At 37.7% G+C, this 13,319-nt stretch overlaps 2 protein-coding genes across 2 annotated transcripts; both read right to left on the minus strand.

The window, feature by feature from the left end:
* Positions 1-437: 437 nt before the first annotated feature.
* On the minus strand, positions 438-2,225 carry LOC114729065 (pimeloyl-[acyl-carrier protein] methyl ester esterase). Its single transcript, XM_028916020.1, has 4 exons — positions 1,374-2,225; positions 1,032-1,124; positions 879-946; positions 438-764 (listed from the first exon to the last, which is right to left on the minus strand). Exons 1-4 carry the CDS (start codon positions 1,998-2,000, stop codon positions 599-601), a joined length of 954 nt encoding a protein of 317 aa, XP_028771853.1. The 5' UTR covers positions 2,001-2,225; the 3' UTR covers positions 438-598.
* A 4,405-nt stretch (positions 2,226-6,630) lies between these two features.
* LOC114729076 (transcription factor MYB93-like) lies at positions 6,631-8,161 on the minus strand. The gene is made up of 3 exons (XM_028916031.1): positions 8,003-8,161; positions 7,760-7,889; positions 6,631-7,631 (listed from the first exon to the last, which is right to left on the minus strand). Exons 1-3 carry the CDS (start codon positions 8,133-8,135, stop codon positions 6,872-6,874), a joined length of 1,023 nt encoding a protein of 340 aa, XP_028771864.1. The 5' UTR covers positions 8,136-8,161; the 3' UTR covers positions 6,631-6,871.
* Between the last annotated feature and the right edge of the window lie 5,158 nt (positions 8,162-13,319).

Here is a 13,319-nt window from a genome sequence, read left to right on the forward strand (position 1 = left end):
GTCACAGTTGAATTAGTCTTGTTTTAAAACAAATACAAAGATTACACCTGCCTCTCTCCAAGTTTCTTTAAAGTTTTGTTTTTCTTAATTACGCTGAAATTTATATTAGAAAACTTATTTGAATTTGTTTTGTTGAACAAGTTAATAGAATAGAATCAATATAATCGTCTGAAAATTATTTTGGTTTTGCATTTTTTACCCTAAAAAATACCATGAGTTCTTCTCACCCCAAAAAATAAAAAACCAGGAGCTTGAAAAAAACATATAATACTCTGCAATAAATACGAGGACATTTTTAGAGTGAAATGTTAATGCTTCATAAATTCTTGTAAAATGACTTACATTTCGGATCATAAAAATCTCATGGAATATTAAATATGTGAAGAACGAGAGTAGTAGTACAAGTAAAAACAATATGTGGGTGAGGCGGAGGGAGATTGTGTTATGCAAGTTTATTTTTGGAGGCTCCTCACAACGAAGCCAAAATGAAATCAGCGAATTCTTGTACAATGACTTGCTTTAATGAGAAATATTACAATAATTGGGCAGCAGAAAAAATTGAAAAATTCCGACATAAAGATCACTTTGGCGTTTAAAGTCATGATCTGTTGTGAGGTCTGGGGGATGGAGTGTCTGCAGCCGCAGGAGGCTTCAGATCGACAAGGAAAGACCTCAAGACGTTGGAGAACTCCCTGACCTTCTCCACATTGAGGGCGTGTCCTGTGTTCTTTATGACTACTAGTTCAGCGTTGTCCCCCAAATGCCTGTGTTCAAACCCTAATGATCAGCTCAGGATTCCCAATTGAGAAGTAAGCCAAAGACAGGAGAAGGGGGAAAAAAAAAAGTCCCAAAATAAGTAGGGTAAGGATGTGACTGACTTTTTCAATCTGTGAGCCAGTTCCAATGGGAATACTTGATCACGTTCTCCCCAGACCAGTAACGTAGGCTGCTTCGGGAGAAGAGAAATAAAACCTCTGATACACATCTGTCCAGTAGCAGTGTAAATGTGATAGGGGGATGGAAGAACGTACCTGCGAAATCCTTGGGAGATCAGAAAGTTTTCGGCCTTTCGTGATTGCTCGGATCAATTCCCTCCTCTCTTCTACATGATCCCTGCACATTGCCTATCCAAATCCACCATTTCTAACTTTCATATTCGTAATCCCCCAAAAAAAAAAAAATTATATTCATGTTTTACCGCAAAACAATCTAATAAAAATTTCTACATCTTTCCAATTATCTCTGTTCTTTGCTTCGTGAAATGCTACTTATGTTATGAAGTAGCTCTCCCTTTCCTCACTCTACTGCTCAATGGAAGATGTTATAATGGCTTGATAGAATGAAAAGGAAGAGAGAGAGAAGTAGCTCCTTACATCAATGAAATCAATAAGGAGACAAGAAGGCAACCAAGCCACCGTAGAGGGTCTGGAAAGTGTGAAGCCGAGGAGCTCTTTAAGCCTCTCCGGCGTCTGCGGCACCAAAATGTTGACAGCTTCTTCGAAGTCCACCGGGAAAAGGCCTTCCTTCAGGTCCTTTTCTTCCATGCTCACGCCGGAGCAGCACAGCACCACCCTCTCCACGATTTCCTCGTACTGAACCGCCATGCTGTATCCCACGAACCCACCGTAGCTTAACCCCACCAGACTCAGCCTCTGTACGGAGTTAGCCTCCATGACCCGCATCAGGCACTGAGCTTGGAAGGAGTCGCTCCGCTCGGGGCGGGTCGTGTAGGATCCACCGAAGAAGAGAAGGTCCGGCACGTACACGTTGAAGAAAGGGGTTAGGTGGCGGATGATGTCGCCCCATTGCCACAATGCGTTGGCTCCAAGCCCGTGGATGAGGAGCAGATTTGGTTTAGACTCTACTGGGGTCTTAGGCACCCAGCAATGCATGATGGTGCCGTCTTTCAGGTCAGTGGTGGAGGATCGGAGCCCCGACCTCCCGAAGGTGGATCTGTAACACCAGTTCTTGGATTCTGTCAAGCTAAAGCACTTGGTCATCTTCGACAAGTGTGTACAAGAACAGAGGCTGCGGAGGAGATGATCCAAGTCGGAAATAACAACTAAGAAGAAGGCATGTCACATCTGATGAGTAATTATTCCAAAGTTCCTCCGTCTCTGAGGTTGAAGAAGCTGCAGCCACTGAGATTCCCTTATCAATTAATTGGATGAGGGAAGAGATGACCACGTGTTGCTTTATTTTTATATAATGAAATAATCCATAATAGTCAATCAGTGTGTAATGGAAGCAAATGATCGAACACGAATCACACGTTGTAAATTTGTTTACTCCCTCGTTTCTAAAGAATAAAAAAAAAGGTTGACTGTTGGCTGTACCCCCCCTTCAAAAAAAAAACTCCTGGCTCTTATTAATTCTAATAAATGATTTTGGGGCCGCAGCGACCCCGGACAGGTGGCAGATGTATCAAGTTGGATGCCGATGCGCTCCCATCCCCCATACTTTTCACCTTAATGATGCCTTCAACTTGGTGTTGTGGGGCACGTGCAGGTCTCTCACAGGCCTAAAGGAGGTGGGCGTTCCCAAAAATGAGTGTTTCTTCCCGAATTGTCTTTTTTTTTTTTTTCCCAAATCATTACGTTATTTATTTATTTTTAATTGAATTCTTTGTAGACCCGTCTAGCTCATGTTTGAATTCTCTTCTGGCCTGACACCAAAATTCCTACTTATCTTGCGCGATGATTCCAGAAGACAAAAGCCGAGTCGCCCGAATTGCGTGCACTTCATCTTCACGAACAATATTATTACGCCCCCGTGAACCCTTCTTCAATTGGAATTCTCGAGAGGCATAGTCACTGTTATCAGTTAGAAGGACGTCTTTACCCTTTCATAAAGAAATTAAGAATTAAGAAATGTTTTAGAAACTAGAAGTTATAACTGAGTATAAATGAATTAAAAAAACGTTGGCCTCATGCATACACGTAAATTTAACCAGCAACTGAAGCCCTGGACTGGCAGAGCTACCCTCTACAGTAGCTGTTTTCGTAAAGACATCAGAAGTAAAGTCTGCCAATTATAAAGACCAGCCTTCGCAAGACATGACTGATAAAAGCAGCCCTTTCCCATTTGTCATTGCCAAAAAAAGAAGGCACACGCATAAAAAAAAATGCCTGTGTGTGAGGATACGAATTTTTAATATTTATCCACACAATCTGTAATCACTGATTCAGTACAAATTTTGTTCTTCCCTTGACATTTTCAAACCATTCTTTGAATACTTTGTTCCTTTTCCTGATTTTATCTCCAAGCACTCAAGATTCGATCCATAATATTTTTGGCCAATAATTGATAATTGAAAGAACTGCTCGTGAATCTCCAACTTTTTACCTTTGACCACTAATCAATAATGAAATTACAGCAGTTGATCCACCACTCCCCGAATCAGAACCGCGTGAAAGAATTGCCTGGCCTGTCGTTTCATATGCTTTAGAGACGGATCCAGTGGGATCATCCCAAATTTCCTCCCAGCATATTAAATGAAGCGTAACAATAGAGGTTCTTCACTCTAATATTAATCAAATTAGGACAGAAGATATACAAAGTAGCCATTCACCCCCCCCCCCCAATTAACATCTGTTTTGAAAAACAGAAGAGAATATATTCTCCTCTGTTTTCAGTAGAACAGATGAGAAGGAGCCTCTGATATTTTAAAAAAATTTGTCCCAACTCAATCTGCATCCGAGCTTCTTCTGCTCTTTCCCCTCGCCGCTCTAAAACTATGCCCTCTGAATCTTCATTCTCACCTTGCAACCTTCTCTGTGCTTGCTTTGAATCCACGCCGTGCTTGCTCTGATTCCACACCGCTACGGAGCTCGCATTCTTCTTCGCATCCCAGCAAGCGCGCGTCCTTCTCCAACCCGTGACAGAGCTCGCTGTGCCTCTTGTTTCGACGGGAACCCAGCTGCAACCTCCACAAGTTGCCTGTGAACCCAGCTCGCCGTGAACCCATGTGATTTTTCCTCTCCAAATCGCAATCCAATGAAGGTAAGTTGAAGAGATTATCTTAGTTGGTTTGTTTTATATGTGTAGTTACTGAAAATGGGTTGAGGCTGTTGAATCTATCTAAGTTGTTTTATATGTGTAGTTATTGAAAATGGGTTGAGGTGTGTGACATTCTCCAACTCGCGACGGAGCTTGCCATGCCTCTTGTTTCGACGAGAACCTAGCTACAATCTCCACAAGTTGCCCGTGAACCCAGCTCGCCATGAACCCATGTGATTTTTCCTCTCCAAATCTCAATATTCACTCTGTTATGAACAGACGTGAATATCAACAACATTCACGTCTGTTTATAACGGACGTGAGATGTGCCAGACTTTCTACGTCTCCTCTTCTAATGTTCTTCTTGAAACAGATGTGAAAAACCCGCTAAAACAGGGGTAAAAAGTGTCTTTTGTAGTAGTATTATATATACAAAAATTTCCTTACAATTCAAGTGTCATCCCACCTCCTTTAGCATGTCAGCAAACAAATTTTTCTTTAAGTAGGCAGGGATGTGTTCTTCCAGATGTCCATCATATATAGCAATTAGCAAACAAAACCAACTCTTTCCACTGTATATATTCACAAACTTGGCAACATGATAATGCTCCGTTGGATGATTAGACTTCCCCCTACTAGGCTGAATCCCTTCATGGTTTTCCCCTACCTGTGCTGGATGAAGAACGTGCAGCTACAAGAAAGCAACCAAAACAAAGAGAAAGTTCTACCGGTTTAGGTGCAGACGCATAGAAGAAGGGAAAGAATTTGATTTCTCAAGCACCGACCCGTCCTCATTAATTAAATGAATACAGACACTGAAGTATACGGTTCCTTATCAAGCAAATAGAGCCTTCAGAATTGCAGAAGGAAACTCAGAATTCATGGAGAACCTGAAAGAAAATGTTTCATTTGTTGGATCTGAAAGTTAATTCTCACATGTGAATGAGAAAAAAAAATCTCGAAAAGATCCCTAGAAAACCGGGCTGCAGCATGCTATGTGAAAGGGAAGACAATAGAAACTAGATGATAGAAAATTTCGTCTGATCGGTCCAAATTACATTTAGTAACGTTTTGGTCATTCTTCTCTAGGTTGGACGGTGCAAGCACCTTCTATTACCCGGCCTCATCCTCGTTCCTGGTTCCACAGGCAATTAAATAAAGCACCCGTGATAGAGAAGAAAATTAACCAAAGAAAAAGGAACGTTTGTGGTAATGTCTGTTGATAGATGGGGCTTTTAATAAAAGAATTCATTTAACATTTAATTTAGTCTTACATATAAAACTTTAGTTTAATTTATCTCTCATATTTATCTATATTTTTCTTAAAATAGTATTTATAATAATAATGATAATTCTAAGGAATATACTTGATTAGTAAGGATATTTTAAGAAAGACAACTCATATTTATTACAAATAATTAATTTAATTTATTTTTTTAATATATTTAAATTAACCAACTAGTTATTATATTATAGGATTACAGAAAAATGCTTCTAAGGCAGCCCGCCCATTGGACTTCTTTCCCGTTGACTTTGTCGTACTGTCTGTCCTGCTACTGCTTCCCTCAATCAAAAAATCCAAAGCTTTTTCGGTGAACAAAAATTAAAATCCAAAGCTTTTAATGATCATAATAGGGATGATGAAATGACTTATTTTGCATTTGTAACGCTGTTTTAATTTATGCGTTACGGTGATTTTTTTTTTTTTGCCCTCTAGTGTGAAAAATTCTTTAACAACAAAGTTTTCAATAATGGTAGTTTTTGTTTTCTCGCCGTCTATTTTAAGAAGCACTCCGACCATAAACAAACATACAATAATTTCTGAGGGCAAACAGGAGTATTTCTCAATGTCAGGGACGCAAGCAGTGAAAATGAAGCAGCGATCAGCTTGGGATTGGGTGGCGGCAGAGAAGAGGATGGTCCATGGTGTTGCTGGTGCCAACGGAGTCGATATAAAGCATAGCAAAGTTCGCCGTGGGGCTTCTCCATGGTAAGCTCGTGTAAATAGCAGAACAAGTTCTTCCATGGAGTTCCCTTGGGGGTTTTCCACAGATATGATTGCATACATATTACTCCTCCTGTCTTCAATATAAGACCTATTTAACTAATTTAATTAGATTAAGAAAGTTAGATAAGTTAGTTAATTATAAGAAATATGACATGTTTTTTCTAAAATATTAGTAATTATTTCCTTATACTTGATTATGGTTGAGAGAATATGATGTTGAAATACTTTAATTTAAAAATTAATGAATATGAAAAATTGTCTTATATTTAAGATCAAAATTAACTTAATAATTAAGTCTTATATTAAGTATGAGAGGAGTATAAGCTAACATGGCAAATGACTTGACCGGAAAAAAAAAAAGAATGCTAAGTCATATTTCATCAACATATTCTGGACCTCTCGACACCATTAATATCTACACTGTTCATCAGCAACGTAAACATTCAGAGGAAACCCAAAGATGACGCAACTTGGTCCCATATCCCATTTTCGAAAACTGATATTGGACAACAGACACCCATAGTTGAAGCTAGAGGGAATGGCATCGAAAAAGCGCACTTACCTGAACGAGCTGAATTGGTGAGAATACCAAATCTAATTGCATACATCATGGAATCGCACACCCAAATAATATATATCCTTTGAACAGGGTAAATCATCAAACAAAACAGATCAAGGCCAAGTTTAATTCAGGAAAAAAAAAAAAAGTGTACACTGTTGAATAAAATGGCAGTGGCATTCAGCCAAATAGTTCAAACTAACTGATCCGAAGTATGTATAGCATCTCTATATGCATTAGGCTTTGGCGTGAGAAAACTATGAAAAGCATAAATAACACACGGATGAAATACTGATTAAGCCGGGTCAAGCATTATGTATAATTGGGTCGTCGAAAAAGAGTTCAGGCCAATAAAATGAGGTTCCTCCTCCATAGCTTGAGGTGCGGCTGCTGGCATCTCCAGGATTGCTGTTTGATGAGGTCCCTGTCACAGTTGGGTGAACAGATGGAGCAGGAGACGGAATCATCCATGAAGACTCATTGCCAATGTTATCCCCTTCGCTAACCATTGTAAAGTTATTATTAGTATCCTGATTCTTCTCACTATTCAAACATGGTTGGGAAGTACTGAAAGAGACTTGTGGGTCTGAGACTTGAGATAACATGTTTGGGTGGTGGAGTGGTTGAGAGCCAGCAATCCCATTAGAAAAAAAGGATGCGTTATCCATTTGTGGGCAGTTTATAACTGGATTCTCGTTGACATTAGACATTGAAGTTAGCAAATTGAGGGCTTCCATGTTAGCGATGTTGGCACTCTGGTCATAGGAGTCGGTAGTCAAGGAACTTGTGGATTGGAGTAAATAATGAAGGTATTCAAGCTTGGCCAACTGTGCTGCCTCAGCTTGTAGCTTCAGGGCTTGTTCATCCAGTGATGGATGATGCATTAGGTCCGTCATGTTGGCCAGAGCCAGCAGATAGGGCAAGCTGGAAACGAGGTCAGTTCTTGGCTGATGAGTCATTGGGTCAAAGCCCATCTGAATCAGCTTCTTCTTTAAATGAGTATTCCAGAAATTCTTAATCTCATTATCTGTCCTGCCTGGAAGATGAGATGCAATTGCAGACCACCTATGAAACAAGCATATACATGCATCGATGTAAGACATGAGAATCCAAAAATTTGAATGCAAAAAACCCAAAATCTCCGTTATCAATTCCTGCCCCGCCGAAAAAAGAAAAGAGAAAATGTGAAGTACTTGTTTCCAAGGATGGAATGGAGGTGGAGAATAGTTTGCTCCTCTTCTTGAGAAAATTTGCCCCTCTTAATATCAGGTCTTAAATAGTTGGTCCACCTTAGCCTACAGCTCTTTCCGCATCTGTTAAGCCCTGCAAAGATTTGTTAAAAAGGAAATGAGCAAAGCGGTGATCAGGGGGCGAGAGAGAGAGAGAGAGAGTTGAGACAGTATATATATATGTGTGTATTGGAAACATGAAGAGACCAGCAAGTTTGGGGAGGGCTCTCCAACTTCCATGGCCATGTTTCTGAATATAGTGCACGAGCTTTTCATCTTCCTCGGGTGTCCAGGGTCCTTTCTTCAGTCCATTCTCATCACAGCATGGAGACCTTCCCATTCTGTAACAATAGATCTGCGGTCTTTTCCCTGTTTTACCACCCAATCAAACTTGGGGCTCCCAGCATCGCCTACACTATTTATATCCAAACTTCACGCTACCTTGTTAATTAATTCTCTGTTTTTTCCCCTTAAAAATACAGTTGCTTTATTGGCTGATTAATTTTAGATTGGGACTGTACTTGCCATGTAGTAATAGAACTGTGGGCTACAAATATCTTCCGCCTAGACATCTATACGTACGCGCCCTTCAGATAATTATAGCAAATTAAAATAGGCACATGCACGCACCATATTACGTTAATTAATTAATTGCTCAATATTAACAGATCAATCAGAACTTTCATTTAGCGGGGCTGCGCGTCTCCATAATTCTCCTTTGGTCCTAAATATAAGACCCTTATATTAGTAAAAGTTTTATATTTAGGACCGGAGGAGTATCTAATATTTTGAGGCAGGAAAAATTCAAAATGTATTTCAATTTTAATTTTTTTTACCAAAATTTCAATTTCAAGTAATAAACATTAAATGGCGGCTAAAATATAATTTTGATCCATATATTCAGAAAAAGTCTAAAATTGTTAACCGTGATAAAATCCTCATCCAACTCAAATAAATAGGATTTCCATCTTGAACCTTTTCTATTAATATTTTATGTGGTGTCATTTCGATTGTTTCCAATTAGCGTGCAAATAATTAATGTGCCGCCTCCTTGCAAAGTTCAAAGTTCAGAAAAATATTGCATTGCATAGAAATTTCACAGGAGAATGGCACGCACAACTGATACAAGAAATTACAGAGCAATTGCGTTTTCATCACCTTTAATATTGTCAGAAAAAACATGCAAGGCTGATGGCATTCAATTAAATCAAATCATCAGACTTTGGAGATTTTTGTATTATTTAATTAGCTGAAGATTTTTAATATGAAAAAGTGCGGGTGTTAGGTATATAGCTACCGGGATATGTGTATTTAAATATATTAGTTTAATGTGTAATTAATTAATAAATATACTTCTTTGTTCATATTTATAAGGTAGTGAGAGAAATTTTTCATATGTTGATATTGACTCTGTTTATATGAGGTATAATATATATTAAATAGGAATAAAATTGAAAAATTTTTAAATTTTAAAAAATATTTAATGAAGTTAAAAAAATTTAATCTATATAAAACATTTTGAAAATAGCTTATAAAAAAAAGAAACTATCAAATCAAATCATCATTTCGTAGTAGATGCTGAACAAATAAAGGTCGGAACCCCGAGGAGATCCCCTTTCATGCACGCAAAGCAGAAGCTATTTTCACTATTTCGTCGTGGTTTGCATGGCATCAAATGACTTGTATATTCACACATATAGAATATCATCAATTTAATCTCACTATTTATGTTCTGTTTAATTAACAGCTAATTAATCCTATAAATTTATATAGCCAGCATACCTTTTCCATATATTACAATAATTTAAAAGATAAATTGTATTCATGAGTTGTAGATTTAGTTTTATATTATTATATTGATTAATTAAGATATATATTCAATTACATGTGAATTAATGTGTATGCATTGACCGATTGTTGGCCCGTCAATACAGATATGCTACGTAACACAACCTTAAAACCGAATACCAAACAGGTAAACTAAAAAATCTATCAAAGTCGTGCGTTGAAAATGTATATAAGCACGTAATTAAATTATCAACAGTGAAAATCACATCTTCTCCGGCAAACATACCCTCCAGGTAATCAAAAAGGGTCATGGCAACAGTAGAAATCAAACAGTTTGTAGTCTGAAAATGACATAAAGGATCGATGTGACCTGTTTGACAAAGAGGGTGGTGCAGTTGAAGACGTGAAGAAGAATTTGGTGCATCAAATCTATACCTATCCTTTTGTAACCCTTGATACGTTATCATTATTCTTTGCATGGTTGATAAACCTTCAAATAGCATTCGTTAGCTGTAGCTTGTCCCTATGCATCTTGTTCTGTACCAATTTTTCTCTTTGATATTGGCACTCTCGGTCAGTTTAATTTAATTTATGTACAAAGTAAAAGGTTAACGCCTAGTGCAAGTCAGGTGATGACTTAAAATTAGCGAGGTTGTGCAATATGTATCATTAAAGGCTAAGCTATATAATGATGATGATATATAATTTATATATAAGCTCGAATATATGACTTGGAAATGTCAGTATGTGGAGCTTTGTGATTGGCCACAGCCTATTGACTTCCTCATTTGAGCCGAGAAAATTAATTAATTAGTAATTACATATCATAAATCATAATTACAAGTAACAGGTCATTTAAGGTAAGAATCTCATATATATATACATATATACACATACAAGTATGAAAGAAAACTATCTCCACAGTATTAGTTGATTGGTCGGCTTATGGATGCAGAGGCTAGAGATAAATTGTTAACATATTCCCTAACACTGACGTACGTGGCGCCCTTAAGTGCCTTCATAGTCAAGCAAAACCACATTTTCAAACCTAAGGCTATACCAGTCAACTTAATTAAGTGAAAACACCGGCATATGTGGGGCAGCTAGCTAGATTAAGAAGTTATTAAACTGGGAACAACGTAAATTTAACCAACTCCGAATCGGTTTCTTGTTCAATTATGCGTGGCGAAGCTTTTCGTTAATGTCGTCCTCATATTATTAATTACCCTCCTCTAACTGTGAATATTGTCAGTGAAGGTTTCATTTCATACGCACCAAGATCCTGTTGCTTGTGTCGGGGGGCAATATCATACCTTTCTTATATATAATGAGACTGAAAGGAAGTAATGATGTCAGATAAAAGGCTTTATACATAATTAATGCGCGTATCTATGTTTTGATTTCAGTGTCAGCTAAACAACTGATTTGCTTGTTGTAATAGGTCTCCAACCAATACATCTAAAAGCCAGAGTCGGAGGGCCACCTACACCTACTCACATATATCCCTCCAAGGGTCTCTTATGTGCTTCAAGACATGTCCCCCAAAAGAGGCCTCATCTATCTAGCTTCATGGACTATATTTGGTATCTCTTTAGTAATGGATTTTATTTAGGCGTAAACTTCGACTAGACTTGTTCTGATAAGGTAGATTCAACTGCAGCAAGTTATGCTTCATCATGGAAGCATTTAAGAAGGCATTAGAGGGAAAAGAAAGAAAGAAGGAAATCTGGATGGCGTGGTAATGATAAATGAATTGACGTGGATGCACAAATTAAATAATTCATGAAGAGTTAAGGAGAGAAACCATACGAGCGTAGCTAATAACAGGCGAAGTGACAGAGAAATAAAGAAGTCGACAAAAAGGGGAAGCTATTTCCAAGGAGAGGTAACTTGTATACAAGGCATAATTGATAACCTAATGGTGACCCAGCAGATGACTTGGTTGAAGGGGCGAAGGGCAGAGTCCAGAGGTGATGATTGTGCTTGTTACTTAGGGTCACAGACTCATGCCTGCCTACAGATTACCGAAGAGAGCTGACATTTATTTCGGATGGTTTGGGGTGATACCTCTGTTGGAGAAACCAAATATGCAGAGGTATAATGCCACAAAAGAAATAAAAGTTTGCTCCCAGGAGGACTTGATCAGCAAGATTTAGAATGTGTATTCGGGGTTTGTGTTTTCTATGTTCTAATTTTGTGTACAAGACATCCCTTTATATCGTTTCATGAAATTAATTCAGAACTTCTGGAATGGGGATCTGCACTTACGTTTTATAGCTCATTGGAATTCAGCTCTCCTAATCAGTTAATATTGAGAACTAAAAAATAAAAATGTAAGTGGGATAAAAATTAAATAGCACACCTTCTTCGAGTTCAAGTCACTTGTCTCGCACACAATACACAAGTTACGACATCTAAAATCAGAATGCTCATTGTAACTTTAAAAAAATAATAATAATAACAGAATCCTCGAGTTCACCCAGAAAAAAAGAAAAAGAAGGAAATAAAATTGGAATGATCAATAATGCGGTGAATAAACACGGCCCAAGATGATTCTTTCTCTGGGGCTGCTGAGCGTGATGGACGTAATCAAATTGTAATTTGCGGGCCATTCTATTGTGGGCTCACAGACATTATGGACTTCTCACCAATGCAAGAGGCCAATAGTCACGCAACTGAAACTCCGAGGACTCCCTTTCTTCCTTGGATTTTGCTGGCAAAAAGGTTGGACTTTCTCACTAAAAAGAGAGGATCCGATCCAAAAGAGTACCACTTTGTCGTAACTCTAGTCACAGTACTGGAAGAGGCATCATCACAGCATAGTAAAACTGGGATATTCCTATCGGGTCCAAAAAAAAAAGAACTTGCTTATTATACTCCAGTGAATCAACTGTTAGGTGCCATACTCTTAGAGTATGGGTGAGCCTAGCCTCTTTCCTAAAATTTATATACCAAGAAAAACAAAGAAACTCCGAGGACTCATTTGGCATCCCACCCATTTTTTAACTAGTCCGTCCATCATCATATACTCTCATTAACCCAAGGTTCAAATCTCTACTTAAAAAAGTATTCACATTTAGTGTTTAATAACACTTTAAATAAAATTGTTTTCAACAAGAAAATACTTATGGGTAGCAAGAAAAGAAAACTCATCATCAAACTACGCTTTTTTCCTTTTGGATGTAAGATGGGGCCACCAAGGCAACCTAATCTAGTAATCTACACTTATTATCCCGCATCTTTATGTCATGTGATGTATTACTTATTCAGCCAAGCTAACTAAACATGAACTGATGAACAACGGCGTAGTTTATAATCTACTAGTCCTTAATATAAAATTTTATTTGATTTTTATTTTGATTCTAAATATAAGATTTCAATCTAATTTGTCTTTCATATTTATACACTTCTTTTAAAATAGTTCTTCTAATAATGATAGTTCTAACTAATATACTTAATTAATAAGGATATTTTTTAAAAAAATAACACCTATTTATTATAAATAACTAACTTAACTTTTTTTTTTATTTTACTTAAATTAGTAAAGTAACTTTTAATATTTAGCACAGGAGGTAGTACTATTATTATTTATAAAGTCAAAATACGCGAACTCGTAACAAATTTGTCACATTTGAGAGTACGTATATGTTTCTAAAAGAAAAAAAGAAGGCAACGAGGGAGGAACAACGAAAAAGGGGGAGTGAAGTAGCAAGAAGCGTGAAGCGAGTTGGAAAAG

This window comes from Neltuma alba, unplaced genomic scaffold (assembly GCF_004799145.2).
Source record: "Neltuma alba isolate B1F8T4 unplaced genomic scaffold, ASM479914v2 tig00012600_pilon, whole genome shotgun sequence".
NCBI classification, from domain to species: Eukaryota; Viridiplantae; Streptophyta; class Magnoliopsida; order Fabales; family Fabaceae; genus Neltuma; species Neltuma alba.